Source organism: Staurois parvus, unplaced genomic scaffold (assembly GCF_062004578.1).
Source record: "Staurois parvus isolate SC_StPar_1 unplaced genomic scaffold, SC_StPar_1.0 ptg000365l, whole genome shotgun sequence".
Classification (NCBI taxonomy): Eukaryota; Metazoa; Chordata; class Amphibia; order Anura; family Ranidae; genus Staurois; species Staurois parvus.
Genome location: NW_028318161.1, coordinates 7,405,401 through 7,425,671, shown reverse-complemented (window position 1 = coordinate 7,425,671; position 20,271 = coordinate 7,405,401). Strand labels below are relative to the sequence as shown.

At 40.5% G+C, this 20,271-nt stretch overlaps 1 protein-coding gene across 2 annotated transcripts in view; it reads left to right on the top strand.

The window, feature by feature from the left end:
- The window catches only part of CNTRL (centriolin), a 192,376-nt gene that overhangs the window by 96,861 nt on the left and 75,244 nt on the right, over positions 1-20,271 (top strand). For both annotated transcript variants that reach the window (XM_089685257.1, XM_089685258.1), the window contains 4 exons: positions 1,322-1,542; positions 6,911-7,087; positions 7,166-7,300; positions 9,871-10,016. In XM_089685257.1, coding sequence (XP_089541383.1) covers positions 1,322-1,542; positions 6,911-7,087; positions 7,166-7,300; positions 9,871-10,016 — 679 coding nt within the window. The remainder of the gene's footprint in view (positions 1-1,321; positions 1,543-6,910; positions 7,088-7,165; positions 7,301-9,870; positions 10,017-20,271) is intronic.

The following is a 20,271-nucleotide window of genomic DNA, read 5'->3' as shown; positions in this document are numbered from 1 at the left end:
CTCTGATGTCTATGGCTGAGCTATGAATCTGGTTATTCTTTCATGGGATCACTGAGAAGTCAGCTGTGTATTTTAAAAAGTTTTAATTTTAAATATCCTCTGTTCTTAGAAAGCGGAGTACTCTAGAAATATTTATAAATAACTTCATGTTAATAGAAGCTCCTTTTTATATTGAGTTCTTTTTATTTTATGGTTCGCATCTCCGCACATGTAGAGTGATTGCTGCTGGAATTAGAGGCTGGATTTATGATGGGATTCTGATTGGGCTCTGTAGATTGCCGTCTTCTGCAAGAATTCAACTCATCTGTAATTTCCCTAGTTACAGTTGGGTGTGCACTACAAACAATAAAATGCCTTTGAAACCCCCACAAACCAGTTTCCTCTGGAGTCTGCAGTTAAGTCTGTGCTTCTGTACTAAAACACTGCAGAACTGTTATTCCTAAGATGGCCATATCAGGATCGAAATTCAGCCGGTTTAGCAGGGATCAGCAGAATTTCAATCAGTGTGTGACTGTCCCTGCTTGACGACTTCTGTAGAAGGGACATGCTGGAAAACATTTGTTTATCAACGACTGCAGCCAGTCTGGGAATATATTTTATGTACTTTTTAAAAGAGAAGTATGGGCTTTCCCCCCAGTTATACTTGCCTAGGTAGATGCAGCATTGGCCACATGACTGCTGATCTCACAGCCGCTCTGAGCAGAGAGCGGTGACTGCCAGTCACCTCTGTCTGCTTTGGCTGTACTTCTCCTTTAACACCTGGGAATACACTGCACCATTGTTCTGGGATCCCTTCAGCACTTACCTTGTCCTGCGCTCTCGCGATGCTGTGCTTTATAGGCTAGACATACCCAGTTGCACAGTGTGACCTCTTGTGATTGGATATTGGCAGTTCCCCTAAATTATTGAGGGTGGTCAGATGATGGCTGCATGTCTGACTACCCAGCAATGTCTTTGGCAGCATTTATCAATGTCTTTGGTTAATATGACCATGGTGAGCATTTGACTCTATGCTTGCGTTTTTCTAATGTTCAGATTATGGGAGTTTGGTGAAATTTTTTATTATGCCACATTTGCGGGTTTCATGTGATTGTATCCTCTGATAACCTTTTTTGTGTGGTAAAGAGATTGGTTTATGTAGTTCCTTTTCATCCTCATCAATACACTTCTAAGGCAGTGGCAAGACACTCGGTCCAATGTCAAATTTTTTTCCCAGTGCTACAAGGCCACGTGTATGCCCTAATGTCCAAGGGAGACAAAATTTAGTTTTGTAGATTATAGTTGTGCAGTGAAATTTATATAATCTGTCTGTTGTACACAGGCCAGATAGCAGCAAATGAAGCCTTGAAACGAGATCTTGAGGGGATCATCTCCGGATTACAGGAGTACCTGGAGAGTGTGAAGGGACAGGCCAAGCAAGCCCATGATGAGTGTCGAGAGCTGCAGTCTGAGCGGGAAATCCTGCTGCAGAGACTGGAAGAGCTGGAGGAAGAGCGGGAGAGGCTTCAGGCAGCAGCACAGGACACAGAAGATATGAAGAAGGTACGCCATGTCTCTTATTTTCTTTTCATTTATTTAATGAATTAATTTTATTTATTTTTATCCAATAATAAGGTTTGAGCATACAAGACCAGGTGAACTTTAAGTGTTTTCTGATTTTCTCTTTTTAACCATCCCAAGTGACTGCACTTAACTGCATTAACTCCTTTATCTCTTCTCTACTGAATAGCCATACCCATTGAAAAATGTTTCAATTTTGCTTGTTGCTAAAGGGAAACTGTATCAGTGAGACTGCAGAATTCCAATGAGTACATATGTATAGAATGTTTTTGTAAGCTCAGCTGCAACAATCAAACAACTCTGCCCACACAGTTTAGGTTACATTATGCTGCATTACTCACAATAAAATTATTTGGCGATGTCAGTACATACTATTAGCCTTGAGGATAACGTTTTGTAGACACGTCAATGACAGCATGCTAAATTTAAACATGGCCCATTGGATTTAGGAGACTATTCAAAAGCGTGAACAGCTGGCTATAAGGAAATTAAGTAGTAAATATAATTTTTTTTTAAACTATATTTATGGACATTTACTGAAGTATGATGAAAATATCCAAAATTATGAGTTTAGAATAGTTTGTCAGAAATAATAATTTGAATTAAAAAGTTAGTAACACTTGAGCTATCTATAAAGAAAAAATGTATTAACCCAGCTACTGCTACTAATTAAATAAACCAAAACCCAACAAAGGTTGCAGTGCTATTTGACCAATGTGTGATCACCATTTGCAAATATATATTTATATATATATATGTGTAAAGTATTCATATACTGTCCATATATAATAGTCCAACTCAAATAAAGCGCTCAGTGCTTGTAGTATTCCCAAGCAATTGTGACATACAGTGGGGCAAAAAAGTATTTAGTCAGCCACCAATTGTGCATGTTCTCCCACTTAAAAAGATGAGAGAGGCCTGTAATTGGCATCATAGGTGAACTTTTGATATTGACCAAATACTTATTTTCCACCATAATTTTGCAAATAAATTCTTTCCAAATCAGCCAATGTGATTGTCTGGATTTTTTTTCTCATTTTGTCTCTCATAGTTGAGGTCTAATTATGATGCCAATTACAGGCCTCTCTCATCTTTTTAAGTGGGAGAACTTGCACAATTGGTGGCTGACTAAATACTTTTTTGCCCCACTGTATGTGCAATACATCCAGTAAAAAAGTGAGTTTCTCTTTGAGGAAAGCAGTATCCCAAAATGAGACTCATAGGATTAATTAATTTGGGACATTGATTCCAGCAGGTCTCAATATAGACATTGACCTTAAACTGCTTTTTTTGATCATTTTATAATCCCACATGTCCATCCATTTAAGCTCTTTGTGGGTTTTTATATAATTCTAAATACATTTATAGTTTATTTTTTTATTGTCCACCATGTTTTAGCAGTCTTTATTCATGATTAGCCTAGATGGATTTTAATAACATTTTGTAGATTGCATGTAAATTTCTTGGCCTGTGGGGGTGCTGTGCAACATGTTTGTATGAAGGCTTTTTTACTTACCATTGTGTATAGTGGGGCTGGCATAGTATGCATTGCAGTGATTTTCCCTCTAGAGAGCGTTGAATGATTAGGGTATGTATTTATTTATTTACTTGTATATTTTTACTGTCTGGCTTTCATGTATATAGTGGTAAGAGGTCTGATTTTTACATATTATGGTAAATTGCAAGGAATAGGTTAGGATATAGAAATAGGAAATAGACTGTCTGTTTTTTGGATTGGGTGCAGCGGGTGGGGCTTAGTCCTTTTTATGAGTGGAGGTGAAGGTGCACTGGAGTGAGTGGTGGCGAAGTTAGGGGTCACCTGGATTGCAGCTGGATGCTGCACCTAAGCTCACTTTTTGTTTGTAGATGCACTGCACATACATGTCATGATTGCTTAGAAATATTACAAGCACTGAGCACCTTATTTGAGTTGGACTATAATATATGAACTGTTTTTAAATTGTGTGTGTGTAATAAAAATATATATACACACACACACACACACACTTGGGTCCATATATATTTGGACACAGGCACAATTTTCGTTTTTTAGGTATTTACAAAAACATATTCAAGCTATAGTTCTATAATGGATATGGGCTGAACTTGCACACTGTCAGGTTTAATTTGAGGGTATGTACATCCAAATTGGAGGAAGGGTTTAGGAATTACAGCTCTTAAGAGTAGCCAACCCCCCTTTTTCAAGGTACCAAAAGTAATTTGACAATTGAATCAAAAGCTGTTTCATGGCCAGGTGTGGGCTACTCTTTTGTTATTTCTTCATCAATTAAGCAGGTAAAAGATCTTGAGTTGATTCTAAGTGTGACATTTGCATTTGGAATCTATTGCTGTGAACCTACATCATACGTTCAAAGGAGCTGTCCATGCAAGTGAAACAAGCCATTGTAAGGCTTCAAAAACAAAACTAATCCATCAGAGAGATAGCAGCAACATTAGGAGCTGCCAAATCAACAGTTTGGTACATTCTAAGGAAAGAAGAACGCACTGGTGAGCTCAGCAACATAAAAAGACATGGATATCAACAGAAAACAACAGTGGTGGATGATCGCAGGATCCTCTCTATGGTAAAGAAAAACCTATTCACAACATCCAGACAAGTGAAGGATACTCTGCAGGAGGTGGGTGCATCGTTGTCAAAGTCTACAATCAAAACAAGACTTCACGAGAGCAAATATTCACCACAAGGCTCAAACCATTCATAAGCCTGAAGAATAGAAAAGCCAGATTAGACTTTGACAAACAACATCTAAAAAAGCAAGACCAGTTCTGGAAAAGCATTCTTTGGATGGATGAAACTAAGATTAATCTGTACCAGAATGACAGGAAGAAAAAAATGTGGAGATGGCTTGGAACAGCTCATGATCCAAAGAACACAACATCAAAAACATGGTGGGGCAGTGTGATGGCATGTGCGTGCATGGCTTCCAGTGGCACTGGGTCATTGGTGTTTATTGATAATGTGACAGAAGACAGAAGCAGCTGGATTAATCCTGCAGTGTTTAGTGATATACTGTCAGTCCAGATTCAGCCAAATGCAGCAAAGTTGATTGGACAGCGCTTCACAGTACAGATGGACAATGATCCAAAACACACTGCAAAAGCAACCCAGGAGCTTTTGAAGGAAAATAAGTGGAATATTCTGCAATGGCTGAGTCAATCACCTGATCTGAACCCAATTGAGCATGCATTTCTCTTGCTGAAGGCAAAACTAAATGCAGAAAGACCCACAAACAAAGAACAACTGAAGACAGCTGCAGTTAGAGCTGAGCAAAGCATCAGAAAGGAGGAAACCCAGTCTTTGGTAATGTCCATGGGTTCCAGACTTCAGGCAGTCATTGCCAGTAAAGGATTCTCAGCAAAATATTAAAAATTAACATTTTATTTATGATTATATTAATTGGTCCAATTACATTTGAGCCCCTGAAAATGGAGGGACTGTGTATAAAAATGGTTGCAGTTCCTAAAATATGTACATATTTCAAAACCTTGAATAAAAGCTGAAAGTCTGCACTTCAAATTACTTTGGATTGTTTTGTTTTAATTAATTCTGGTGGCATACAGAGCCAAAAGTATGAAAATTGTGCCTGTGTCCAAATATATAGGGACCTAACTGTATATATATTGGTGCGCATTGTGATCACACATTAGTCAAATAGAGTTACAACCTTTGTTGAGTTTTTGTTTATTTAGAAATAATAATTTGCAGTGAACCATGAGATATTTGAGCAGAGAAAGAATTTGCATATACTAACTTGTTCATCTAAAATAAAATGCCCCATCTTTCATTCAACCAAGGATTTTTTAGCCTTTTTATCAGTTGTCTGACACATTGTCACGGTTCAACTTTCAAAAGATCACTCATTATTTTTCTTAGCAGCCAATCAGATTCTCCCTTTCCTTGTGTAACTTGCACTGAAAAAAAAATTACAGCTGGTTGTTATCGGCAACTGGGCAATGTGATTGTTTAATAAGCTTTATTTTGATCTAATAAAGCTTTAACCATCTTGTTTTGCATATAGCTAGATATAAATAAAACATCTGTGTGCCTGTGGGTACTCTTGTACCTTTCCGGGCAATCTTTCTTGGGCTAACGGTTGGCAGGGTTGCATTTAACTAGCTGACTTCTATTGTTTTGCCCCCAGGATGAGTTAGTTAAGGAAAGATCTTTCATGTGATTGCCATCTTACGTCTATAGACATCTTCATTCTTTACAACTCCTATATAGATCTTTAGTGAGAAATCAATTAGAATACTGTGTCCAATTCTGGAGACCTCACTTACAAAAAGATACTGAGAAGATAGAACTAGTCCAGAGATGGGTAACAAAAACAGTGAAAGGTCTGAGGGATAAGGCATATCAAGAGTGACTGCGGGAACTTAAAGGATAAGTTCACCTTTGGAACATGTTACATGTTTCACCTGTTTTTAGGGGAGAAGTCTCCTCGCACTATCTGTCAGATTTAAAAACAGCGTGGCTGTGCAGGGCTTTGTCCACGTGGCTTCGTCACTCATTCACAGAGTTCTGTGAATGAGTGCCTACAAGTCCGGCAGCCTTAGCGGCTGTTGGCTTGTTGTTTTCAATGAACTACCATGGCGCTGTGGAGTGCCGTGGTAGTTCATTCAAGCTTCCTGTCAGAATATCTGCTTGACCGTACATCTTGTACGGCTAGCAAATATTCTGACAGGTCTGCAGGAGACCTGCATGGCATCAGCGATCTACTGATAGCTTGTGCAATGCTTTACAGGCTCCTTTAGACAAAAATAATAATAAATACACATTTTTTTTACCTGCAAAAAAATGTGCATTTATTATTTTTGTCCAAAAGATGAACTTATCCTTTAATATGTACAGTCTGGAGGAAAGAAGGGAAAGGGGAGACATGACTGAAACCTTTAAATAAATCAGGGGTGTGAATAAGGTTCAGGAGGGCAGTATTTTCTATATGAAACCAAAATCAAGAACATTGGGATAAGACCTCAAACTAACTGGAGGAAAGTCCAAAACTAATCTTAGAAAGTATTATTTTACAGAAAGGGTAGTTGATGCTTGGAATAAATTTCCAGCAGAGGTAGTAACTCAGTCAACAGTAAATGGCTTCAAACGTGCTTGGGACAAACATAGATCTGTATTCAGACAAAGGAGGTAACAAAAAAAAAAGAAACATGTTTAAAAACGGGAAGACTCGATGGACCACTCGGTCTAATTCCTGCTGTCACTTGTCTATTTCTATGTTTTACCTTGGTTCTGAATTTGTTCCATCAAAGATCTCAATTTAGTGCCGACGTTATTCTTGCCGTTTTGAATGAGGCCTAGTTTTTGTGATTCTAGGAAATTGAGGAGTTAGAACGAAGTCTTCAAGAACAACAGGAGCTGAACGAATCTCTCCGCCAGGCCCAAGGCGACCTTGGTGCTTATGAAGCCCAGATGGAGGAGCAGCTCAGAGCACGAGAAGCAGACACCAGACAGCTACAGCAGGAGCTAGAAAGGAGAAAGCAGCAAGGACATGTAAGCTGTCACATGATTGAGCTGATGATGGTTTATAAAGTGGAGGAAAAGTCAATCCTGTATGTGATATTTTTACAGGCGGAGAGTTCTGCACTGAAAGCTGAGCTGGAGAGAGACAGGCGTGCACTAGAGAATGCGCTGACTAAGGCTCACATGTTGGAGGAGAAGGAAAACGACAGCAAAAAGCTTTTGTCTCAGCTTCAGCAGCTGCAGGTGGGTCATGTGGTTGTAGTGTGCACAAATGGGACAGTATACATTGAGGAAAACACAGCCCTTAGGTGCATGTAGTTTCTATGAACACAATCACTGCAGTGTTATTGAAGCAACACAAAACCCTGAAGTTCATCATGTTTTATGTGGAAGAGGATCAGTAGTGTTAAAGGAACATGGTTATGAGAGATTAACCACTTCCCGTCTGGACCATGTACATAAACATCCGGATGGTAGCAGTGCAGGTTGCCGTTCATAAATGGCACCCGCATTTTCAAGCTGTGCGTGCTCCCTGGGAGCGCGCGGCACCACGATCCGGTGCCCGCTGTGTCCGAGGTCCCGATCATGTGATCACTGATTGGCCAATCAGTGATCACATGAATAATAGTAATCAAGATGTCAGTTCTGACATCATTGCGTACTACTAGTGAAATCTGTGAATGATCACAGAGGTTACATAGTACAAGGCTATGCACAACAGCCTTGTACTTTGTGACATCCAAAGCTCTTTTTTACTTTACAGGTATTAGCAATTACATTTGATATATTTAATACTGATTTTATATTAAAACTAAGCTTTTTTTGCGCGTTTCTTAGTGAATGTGATCAATCTGCATACTATATCCTGCCCTCATAGTATTTAGCAATAGGAGGACATGGAGGAGGAGGGAGGGGAGTGTCATTTACCACTGTGTATACTCCCACATATGTGACTATAGTCATGTGGGCTGCACAGATAAGAAAAAGAAGGCAATGAAAAGCTTTGAAAGGAACTATAATATGAGAATGCTCAGTAGAGGACGCCAGCTGGTCTACACAATCTCAATGTCTGCAATGGGGACACAGAGAATATCGAAGGGACAGCTCAAGGCAGGATCGACTAGATATATTTCACTCTACACAAAAAAAAATGCTTTAATGGCTTTGAGTCTGTGTTTAATGAGCCTTTAAAGTCCATTTGAACTTTGAACCAGTTAAAAGCCTGTCCCCTGCAGCAACTGTGGAGTGGGTACCTTGCTGTCTCCATGGAAGCAGGAAAGCAGTGTTCCTTCTGTAGAGGTCTGACACGCATCCTGCTGTGTCGGACCTATAGCACTGGAATCACCAAAGTTCATGTTCCATGCTGAATGGAGAACTGCAGCTCTGACTCGGCAGGGAGCATGTTGGACTGCTGCAGAGAGACCACTGCTTCCCAGAGAAAGCAGCTATTCCACTTTGCGGCATTCTGGCAGGAGATAGGCTATTTCACTCTGCAGCTGTCTCTGTTTTCTATAGAAATCTAATTGTAAGACTTTGAACACAGTTTAAGATGCACCTCCCATGCTTTTTTTGTGGCGTTATCATTTTAACCTCCTAATTTGTCTGTTCCTATAATGCACTCCTCTTTGCTGTTGGCTTTCTGTGCTGTGCATCTGACTAATTTGAATTGAAACAACCCCGGGCTCTCCTCACCCCCTATACCATTAGTCTTTCTGTAGGTACATTGCTCTTAAACCTGAATGCATATCATTGAGATTCCAACAGAGCCAACTCTGCCCAGGGCGTTTTCAAGTTGTGCAAAACCATATGGTGGCTGGTAACCTGTTGCAGTATGACCATGAAGGGCAGGAGTTCAACAACCTCTTTGGCAGCCTTAGCATACTGAGATTGTGCATACCTACACATTTTTCTAAATATGAAAGCTAGGCAGGTAAATAGGTATTCAGACATAAGCAGTAAAAAAGGCTGTATTGCACACAATAAAAAATCAAGAGGCCCCAGTTCCATCCAGCTACATTCCAACAGCTCTGCTTAAGCACAGCCATGATATTTGCTGTATCCCATCACACCATCACATTGACAGTTCACCTAATAATTTTCCTAATGTCGCTGGAATTTTATTTGCTGTAATGTATCTGGAGATGGAATTGCTCAGTAAACAACAAATGGTGACATTCATCAAAAATGTTTCTTACTCTATTTATGTTCTATTTTGTATAAGAAATACACATGTATAGAGGTAATGGGGTGGATCACTGAATGATTCCATTATCATTTTCTATTCTAGCCACATACAGCCATTTTTCTCACATCTCCTTTTTTGGTGAGAGTGTCCTACACTCTCCCTCGCCTGGGCAGTGAGCTGATCAGCAGCAAGTCCTCAGCTATTTTATTGATTACCTCCTTTGTTCTGTAATTGAATTAGCTGTGTAATACAGCATTATGAAATTACTTTAGAACATAATCTGCTTCATGGATTAAGTGTCATTGATAGTTCACATTTTAAATATGCTCTCCAACCAGATTGAGAGTAAATGAAAGACATCTGGAGAATAAATTCAGTGGCTGGTATGAGGCAGAACACCAACTCTTATTGAAGACACATTTGAGTGCTTTGTTAATGGGGTTGACATACTGGTAGATCCAATTTATAAAAACTGCAAAAAAGAAAGTGAGGATTATACAGTGAATGTATCCTCTGACATTGAGAACTGTACCACTGTATTTTTTTTCCCCTGGTATGATTCATGCATTCAGGTGTTTACAATAAAGACACTTTTAGTTACTCTTTCCCCGTCACCTTTCCCTTGAAGAGAGAAAACGAATCACTGAAGAAACAGCTGAAGAAGGTGGAGGCTGAGCTGAAAGATACCCTGCAGAACATGGTACATCCTGAACAGATCACTACCCGAGTGTCAGAACTAAAGAGAAAGCTGCAGACTGGAGTGGGAGAAGTCAGGTAAGTTACTCGGCATTGTGATGACAACCACATTATAACATAAAATGTCTGGCTTTGCTTTGAAAGAAAACCATGGTTTTTGTATCGGTTTGGTTAAATTTTTCAATGCTTTAAAATATAGAGTGACATGGTTTTATAGACCAATAGGCTTCCCTTTCTGTAACTGAAGCTCTGTACAGAGCATAGAGGAAGGGGAATGAGTCACTTTGCTGATGTTTCAAGCCAGATTTAATTTGAGCGTAATCCATTGTCTATCAAGATACATTTATAAACATTCTAATACTCAAGGAGTTAAAAGCGGCTCACAATTGCTGCTGCTGCTGCTGCTGAAGCTGTGAGCTTGGTATTGTTTTTTACAGCTGACTCCTGTCTTGCAGGTAAAGCTTTCCAGATGGTTGTAGAGCAACCCAATTTTTTTTACAGGACTCCCAAGTTGCAGCCCTCTGCCACCGATGCATATGGTGGTTTCCTTGCTCTAGCATTCCTTGAGGGAACCCCCTTGTAATAGCAATAAAGTTAAATGAAAGAAAGGTGTACAAAAAATAAATTTTGTAAATAAAAATCAATCTTATTTTTTTATTTAATTTTACAATTAAAAGCACCCAGTACACACGGTATTGCCATTGCATGTGAAGGGCTCCAATTATATATAAACCTAAATTGCACCACATATGTGAGATATCACCAGTAAGGTCAAAGTGACAGCAATAATGCTAGGACCATAACTTACAGTTAACTGTAAACTATTAACCTATAAAGGGTTTTAAAATCTTGCCATGGGAATATGCATTTGATAAACAATTGTGTAAGTATCATGACATAAAAAAATGAAACTGCTACCTTTTTTTTCTACAGGTCCTCTGCTTTCAGAAAATAATTGTTTGGGGGTTTAAAGTAATTTCAAATTTTAAAAAATGCTCAATTTAACCTCTTTCTGTCCGCCCATGCCGATAAACGGCCGGACAGGAGCGCTGCCAATGCAGGTGGACATTCCTAAACGTCCCCCCGCATCCATTGCATATACACGCTCCCTGGGAGCACGCGGCACTGCGATCAGTGCCCTCCGATCCATGGCCAATCAGTGATCACATGAATAGTAGTAAACAAGATGTCACTTCCTGACATCATTGCTTACTACTTGTGAATTCTGTGAATGATCATAGAGGTCACATGGTACAAGGCTATTCACAACAGCCTTGTACCATTTGACAAGCTTTGACAGCTCACACAGTATTTCCTAATGGCTGCAGGAATGCAGCCAGGGAGAGGAAGAAACAATTGCTTTTACAGCCTTTATGGGTGTAAAAGCAATCAGTGTAAAAAAAGAAAAAAAAAAAATCTTCATCACCCCCCACAAGTAGTACAGTGTCACTATGGTGACACTGTACTGCTAGGGTGACAGTATGTAAAAAAAAAATAATAATATAAATAAAATAAACATGTAAAAACTTTTTTTTTTTTAATTATAATTTTGGGTTATAAACTAATTTTTTTTTTTTTTTTTTTTACTCAAAAGATAAATACATTTTGGACAAGATTTATGAAGAAAGATTATTTATTTGCAAAATTTTATAAGAAAAACACTTTTTTTTTTTTTAAATTTGTGGTCTTTTTCATTTATATAGCAAAAAAAATAAAAATCCCAGTGGTGAATGAATACCACCAAAAGAAAGCTCTATCTGTCTCAAAAAGTGCTAAAAATTACAGTACAGTGCTGCATGGCCGCACAATTGTCATTCAAAGTGGGATAGCACTGGAAGCTGAAAATTGGCCTGAACTGGAAGGGGGTGAAAGTGTCCGGACTTGAACTGGTTAATGTGTCCAAAAATTAAAAAAAAAAAAAATGCTCCAGTAGAAAAGTAGTTAAGCTATTTAGCTTTGTAAGCATCAACTGTTATCTGTAAAATGTTTTTCTTTCTTATTCATTCACTGCTACCTACAGGAGGTTTGGCCAACAAAAGTGTAGGGCACCCTAGGATAACCTCTTCCATTGCAAGCATACCTCGATTTTTTTTTTTTTTTTTTGCTTGTCTTTTTAAACTGTAAGGCAACTCCTAACCTTCTTGTCTTTAATTGTACTGTAAATGTACTGTCTTTATATTGTAAAGTGCTGCACAAGCTGTAGTATAAAAATCCTGCATAATAATAATAACAACAACTGTGTCCTGTCCTAGGTGGATGTACATCTTTTCTACAGCTCTGCTGTGTTAAAAGACAAACCTGTTTTTTTTTTTTGTTGTTTTTTTTTGCTAGCTCTTTGTTACTGTTTGATATTTTTCTTTAACTGCTTCCCCTTCTCCCTATAGCAGAAATACTGCTGCAGGGCGGCAGGGATGTGCAAAATCATGTGTATATATACATGAGTTCGCATTTCTAGGCACGGAGCGCGCGCGAGCCGCGCCGTCATTCGTGGCCTCGGCTGTCAATTAATTGATTAATTGCCGGCACCCATTGATCGCCGAGTGTCTCCGATGGGAGAGAGACCTATGTATAAACAATACAGATCTCTCCCCTGTCAGCTCCTGCATACTGCTTTGTATGGCTCTGCATAGTACCCTCTTTTCAGACAGTTGCCCCGAATTTGACTCTCTGCTTTCCTCTGGGCATTCTGCTGGCCCTCTGGCTGGCACAGCCTTCCTCCTACTTGTCTAAAGGGTTTTCTGTCGCCATGTCTGATTTCATGGGTAGGATCTTGGTCCTTTTTGAGGCTGTAGACAGCGGGGATCACAAACAATGGATATCTTTTCTCCTAAAGATGTGGAAAAACATGTGCCAGCCTATCAGGCTGGGGAGGAGGAAGCTGTCTTCTTATCTTGGATCTCAGGGCAATTTTTTTGTCTTTGTTGTTTTTTACGCTGGACCGCTCAGCTGCCAGGTCTCCTGACAAAACGGGACGTGGACTTGATCTCCCTTCAGTGAAACTGCTTGTTTCTGTCTAGTCTGCCATCCACATCCAAAGCATGGACAAATGGCAGGCAGACTTTCTCAGTCAGTGTCTAGATCCACATCAATCGATTCTTCAGTTGGACGTATTCCATACCCTTTGCTGCAGGTGTGGGGAGACACGGATCTTCTGGCATCCAGATTCAACAACAAACTGGACAGCTTTATCACCAGGTGCAAGGACTCCTGGGCTTTTGCAGTGGGGGTTACTTTAGAGAAGATGGAGCGCTAAAAAGGGCTGGGCCTTGAGAGCTTATGGTTGACCTCCCTGCTCCTGAAATTCCCAGCCATTAATGAGTGTTCTCTGATACAGGGGAGCCAGAGCTGCAGGATCATGTACTTGGACCAGAGCAGACGGAGTATATGGATCCTATTTTTTTCATTGAGTAGGCAGGATAGGTAGCAAATGGGGGGGGGGGGGCGGGATATTTTTAAGAAAAGATATTGTTAGGAAGGATTTCCTCTTTTAATCTTCAGATTCTTCAATCAGCTCTTCACTGCCTTCTAATGCCACAAATAGAAGCAGTGCATCCTGATTGGTGCGACCTCAGTAAACCTTGGAAGCTGTACCCAGGCCCATGCTATGGAGATGGTGTGCAATGTTGGGCACTGGATACTGCACTGGCTTTCACCTTGGCACTTAATGTAATGTGTGTACGGTCCAGGGCCATGGAATTTAGTTGCTGAAGTGCACTTTGGGGGTATACCCACCAAGATGGGCAAAGCCTAGACTTTATATAAGTTCCAGCATCATGGAAGGTAAGGTAGGTTCATCCTGTGTGCTTCCAACCATGACTGAAAGACTGGGGTGATATTTGAGTTGTATTCACTACCGTGTAAACTTTTTTCAAAACTGGCGCTAAAAATCAACCACTCAGGAATTCTCATGTGGAATAACTAGGTGTGAGGACATCCCACAGGTTGCACATTTTACTGCCACTTCCACCTAGAGCCCTTCTATGCTATGCAGGTGCATCCTCCCACCCTTTCACCAGAAATATTCGCTACGGGATGGTCTACACCCAAGTTGCTGTACTATCATTTTGGACATGCTTACCGAGTACTTCACACCGTGATCTGTTCCTGTAGTTGATCTCACCTCCTTAGTATTAAACATTTCACTGTACCCATTAAAAATGTATATTCTTTCAAAGATTGCAGATAAAAAGTTTGATACGCTCTTAAAGGCTCTTCTTACTTTGGCAGGCCTAGTCCTGCAGCCAGCTCTCACTGTATCTTCAGTATATCAAACTGCAGCTAACTGGACTAGAGCTATGAACAACCAACATGACCCTGTTTTTCAGGATTGTGCTTTAACAGTGTAGTTACACTAATTTTCTTCTGCTCTGCTTTGTTTGTGTATACCCTAAAACATGGCATGAGACAAGTTTCCAGAATGGTCCTAATCTCCATCCACATACACAGAATCTTGTGGCTAAAAACCTGGACAGCTGAACCTATCTGTAAAAAGCATCTCACACATATGCCTTTGTAAGGAAGATGTCCGTTTTGAGAGGCACTTGACCAGTTCATATAAGGTGTCCCAGGAGGAAAGGTTTTACTCCATGGCAGAAAATCCCCAAATCCCCTTCCTCAGGAGTCTCTACCTGTGTAGAACACAGAGCACCTAATTGCTCTACCCAGCTTTCAACTTCCAAACCCAAGTTCAGTCCTTTCTTTTGGTGCAAGATGTAGCCCACGAAGCCCCCTTACTAATGAAGGGGCACTCTCACTCCTAGGAGTGGGGGGGGGGACGTCTGTTACAGTTTGCCTTTCCTGGGGTCACAAATGTCTCAGATCTGTGGGTTCGATCGGTGGTTTCAAGGGGGTGCTAAATGGAGTTCAAAACTCTACCCCTTCACAGCGTTCTTCTCTGAAATCAGCCAAAGACTGTTCAAGGACAGTCAGATTTGCAAAATGCCCTTAGCCATCTCTTGTCACAGTGAGTAGCTGTGCCAGCGCCCCCACTCAACAAATACTGTACCTTTTTAAGTTTTAAACTCTTGTATTAAAATCGCAAGGTCAATAATTGCTTCTCTAAGAAAAGGGGAAAACATGGCATCACTAGACATCCAAGATGCTTATCTGCTTTTTCCATTTAACCTCATCAGTGCTTTATGTGATTTGCAGTGGAAGACAATCACTTTCAGTTTGTTGCAATGCACTTTAGCCTATCATCTGCTCTCACAAAACTTCTAGTACCTCTTTTTCCCCTTCTCAGAACTTAGGGCATCCAGGTCGCAGATTGTCTAGACAACCTTCTCCTGAATAACTGATCTCCCTTCCAGCTGTTAGCAAACGTCCACAAGACCATTCAGATGTTCCAGACTTTTGGTTGAGCGGTCAATTTTAAAAAAAAATCTTCTCTCCAGCCTTCTCTTTCCCTGGAATATATGGGTGTGGTCCTGGACATATCCTAAGCAAAGGTTTACCTTTCAGAAAGAAAACAAATCTCTCTTAAGAGACATCCCACAATGAGATTCTCCATGAGAGTTTTAGGTAGCCTTTGAGACTACCATTTTCCCTGTTTCATTCACTAAACTGCATCTGAGCACCACAAACTGAAAATATTATTTAATTTATTTTTAATATTCAAAGCAAAATCACCAATCCATCCATGTCTCCAAGCTTTACTTTGCTTAGAAATCACTTTGAAAAACACCCCCTAACATTTCTGGCTGTGGCCGTTTTGAGTAAGGGCAGATGATTCATGTAGCATTTACTTTCTGGAGTCCATCTGCCTGTAGGCCAGGCCTGCATGCAAGAGGGTGTGCTTAGCTGAGAAAACCCCTCTCTGAAGACTCCTGATATGTACAACCCCTGGCAAAAAGTATGGACTCGCCACTCTTGGAAAATGTTTGTTCAGTTGTATAATTGTGTAGAAAAAAAAACTAATCACAGACATGTGTTACAGAAAACTGTAATTCTAAAAAAAAAAAGAAAACACTACAGTGCACCACTAGTACTTTGTTGCATCACTTCTGGCTTTTACAACAGCTTGAATTCTCTGAGGCATGTATTTAACTATCGACAAACAGTATTCTTCATCAATCCGGCTCCAACTTGCTTAGAGTCTAAGCCAGGTGCTGGTCCAGACATCTGAGTGGATCCCGACTTTAGAGTCAGGATATTTCCCCAGCCTGAACATCAGCCAACAGCGGAGTGACATCAGCCAAAAGTGGACTTTAGCCCACCGTCTGCTGAAAACGGGTCGCACGAATGCAGAACGAACTGCGCTCCTGTGATCAACAGAAGTACAGCCAAACAAGCTTTGGCTGTACTTCTCCTTTAAAACAACATATGATATACTTTCCTATATATTTACTAATGCTAGCAGCATAAGGAAAGAGTTTTGTTACACTTTAGGATAAAAGGTTTGAGGTCCTCTTTAAGGCATTCTTTTCTCTGGGGAGCAGCCCTGCAGCTGGTGTTGGCTGCAGTAAGTGTTTAATCAACTCCTTTTGGGAAAGCATATGGCTCATTCCAGATATTCTGATCCAGGGGATCCTGCCATTAGGCAGTACCTGGATGATTTGACAAGGACTTTGGGTTTCTTAAATGATGCCTTGGAAAACTTATATGGCAGCTTTTGAGGTTGGGCACCACTTCTATCCATTTTACAGAAACATATGATGAGGATCCTGTGGCTCAAGAGCTGGTTGGGGGAACTTCTCTGCAAACAGCAATTTGAAGGGCTGCCCTTTGAGGGCAAGTATTTGTTTAGGTCACCCTAGGATGCCTTCATTAAGAAGGTGACTGTGGGTAAAAGCACATTCTTATCCCTAAAAGAAGGCAAAAACAATAGGTTAGAAACTGCTGCAGCCTTCAGAGGCCAAGACACATTTCTTTTGTAAGCAGCAGAAGCATGCCACCCAATTCCATAAGAAGACCTGAACCCCAAGTCCTTCAGGTCCTTAGACAAGTCCTCTTCCCAGTAAAGGGGTGCCCCCAATTCCACAGGCGGTAGGACATTTATCGACCTCCACAGCCATTTGGGCTTAAAAAGTTGCAGATCAATGGTTTTGCAGGGTGGTGTCCAGAGGTTACAAGCTGGAGTTTGCTGCTTTCTTCCTTCATGCTTTTATGTTCTCAAGGGACTCTTTGGAGCCACAAAAGAGAGCATTTTTTTCTGGTTAGATTGCTTGCTTAAAGTGGAGTTTCAGGCTCCTCCAAAAAAATCAACAAATACTGTAGCTGCTAACTTTTAATACAAGGACACTTACCTGCCCAGGGGTCCAGCTCTGTCATCACCTGGGCTAGTTCTTCACTAGCCTCTGGGTTCCCTGCACCGGCATCTTCAGTAAGAGAATCCGGAAGTGAAACCTTGCAGCTTCACAGCCAGTGTCCTACTGCACATGCGCTCTGGCTTTTTAGCATTGGTCTTCCTGTCTCTGAGGTCTCCTCACCAGGGTGCAGTCAAACAATACCAGGGTGGTGGCATAAGTCAACCTTCAAGGAGGGACAACAAGTCTTACCAGTCAAGAGAAAGTAGATGTGATCTTTTCCTGGGAAAATTATCATATTCTAGCTCTCTCTGCTGTACACATTCCCAGTGTGGAAAAGTGGCATTCCAGATTTCTCAGCCATCAAGAGCTCAGTCCACATGAGTGGGCCCTTCACTTTCTTCACAATGGGGAATATTGGATGTGGATCTCTTGGTTTGAAGATTCAACAACAAGCTGAACGGGTTTGTGTCTCCGACCAGGGATCCTCGAAAGTTTTAGGTGGATGCCCTGATGACTCCATGGGATCAAGCTCTCCAGTCTATAGATTTCCTTCCCTGCAACTTTGTCCTTACTAGTTACACAGGCAAAAAAAAAAGGTGGATGGCATTCTGGTAATTGTGATTGCATCAGCTTGACCAAGAAGAATGTGGTATATAGACATCGTCAATCTCTTGGCAGATGAGTCATGGGCTCTTCAGGATCAGCCAGACCTGCTTTCTAAGGGTGCAATCTTCCATCCTATGTTACGCTCACTGGCTTTGATTGCATGGCTGTTGATGCTAACATCCTGAGGGACAAGGTTGTTCATTACTGTCTAATTCTTACCCTTCTCAGGGCAAGAAAGTTGACCTCCAGGAAGGTGTATCATTGTACATGTAAGGCCTTTTTCTCCTTGTGTAAGGCTCACACATTTCATCCTTTACAGGATGACTTGGGTTGCACCTTGTCTTTTCTTCAGTCTGGTGCGGAGATGTCTCTGACTTTAAATGTGATCCAGGGACAAATCTTGGCTTTGGAAGTTCTGTTTCAGAGACCTATTGCATCTCATTCCTTGGTAAATACCTTTTGTGCACAGTGTCACGTGGATTGTTCCATCTTTGCGGCCCACGTTATCCCCTTGAGATTTTAACTTTGTTGTCTGTTTTACAGACCTCTCTGTTTTGAGTCTATCTGAGAGAATCCTTTGTTGTTCTTACATCCAAGGTTGTCTTTAGGTGCCTATTAATTCGGTTAGTAGAGTCTTGGAGCTGTCTGCATACTCCTGCAAGAAACCTTTACTGGTTCTTCACCAGGATAAGGTGCTATTGTGGCCTTAGTCCTCTTATATCCCTAAAGTGCTTTCATTGTTCCATCTGAATCAGGACTTTGTGTTGCCATTGTTTTGTCATAAACACCTTAATTATTATTCATAATCTGAACAGCTTGAAGGGTACAGCTTTGTTTGGACAGCGTGATTTCTTGTTTGTTCTACTGGAGGGTCCTCACAAGGGTGAGGCTGCTTCTCCATACATTTCGTCTTGGTGTATTCTTCTTCATCTTATTTCTCAGGCCTATGGTCTCAAGGGAAATGGAGCGTGCTTCCTGGGGTGATTAGCAAATTTTACCAAGTGGATGTTCAGGCTGCTAAAGGCGCCAGTTTTTGAGCAAAATTGTTGTATGCTGCTCTGTAGTGAGGTTTGCCCCTGTTTTGTTCTATTTGGGCTTTTTAGCATTATTGGCTTTTTTTTTACTGTGTTGCTCATCCCTCATGTTCATTGCTTAGGGACATCCCAATTAGTCATAAATATGAAGTTTCCCTGCGTGCACAATCAAGAAATTTAGGATTTTTGGTTTACCTGTAAAATAATTTTCTTGCTCTATACCACAGGACAAAGGGATCACTCCATTCTTTTGTCTGTGTTCCTTATTCCTCACTACAAAACTGAGGCTTAGCTAAGCTCTGAGCAGTTATACCTGGGTGCGGAAACTTTCTTTTTCATTGTCCTTCATTCCTTATGCTCTGCTCTGAAACATCCCAAGGAAATTTCTCCTCACTGTCTGTAGGTGGTACACATTTTTTAGAGTCTACCTCTCAGCTTCAGCTTTTTTTCGGCAATCGGATTCCATCTTCATCTTTCCTGAAGGTTCCCATGGAGGAAGGGCTCTCTTCTCGCTCCACCATTGCTAAGTGGATTAGACAAGTCCCCATTCTAGCCTATGGCCTAAAGTATAGGACTCCTCCCTTCACTATTAAGGCACACACTACCAGATCGGGTAATGCTTCATGGGCTTTTTAATATCAGGCATCTGTTTGTATGGCGACTTACCAGTAAAATCCATTTCTTGGAGTACACGGGTTCCCCTACTGTTTATGATCTCCCTATTGCTTGCTACAAAACTGAGCCTAGCTAGGAGTGAAAAGGGGTGATATAGGGGATTTTTCTGCAGCTTTCCATTTTTGTCAATGTCCAATCACATATAGGTAGCTGCCTATAACCCATTATTAAAGACTAAAGATGCTGTGTCCTGTACTGTACTTCAAGAAATGGATTTTACTGGTAAGTAAACAATCCCACTTTATTTTCTAATAAACGTATTTTTTTTTCTTTCAACTCTTTTTTTTTATTAAGGTTTTTCAAGTCAATAACAGGAACATGAAGTAGTCGGCTGTAACAGTAGCCATAGGAACATCACACATTGTCCAAATTATGCCGAATACATTCAGCAGTTATAGAACATTATCTGATATATAAACCAGATCATAGCAGTACACACTTCATTATTCAAGCGGGCACATGTGATACATATGGGATAAAATTTTATCCATTGCAAATACAATCGAAAAAAATACAATAATGAAAAATAAAAAATAAAGAAAAACAATAAAAGCAGGAGAAAGGAATAAAAGGAGGAAAAGACCAAAAGAAAGATAAAGAGGTTCAACATATCCAACAGAATTCAACAAGAAGATTTCAAAATCTTTGTCCTATGGACCCTTACTCTTTATAAATCAGAGATTTTTAATAAAGTGTTCCAATGTTGCCATTTAACTTCAAATACCCGTATAGTGTGATTTGAAAATGCGTAGGCTCTCTCATACAGATAGT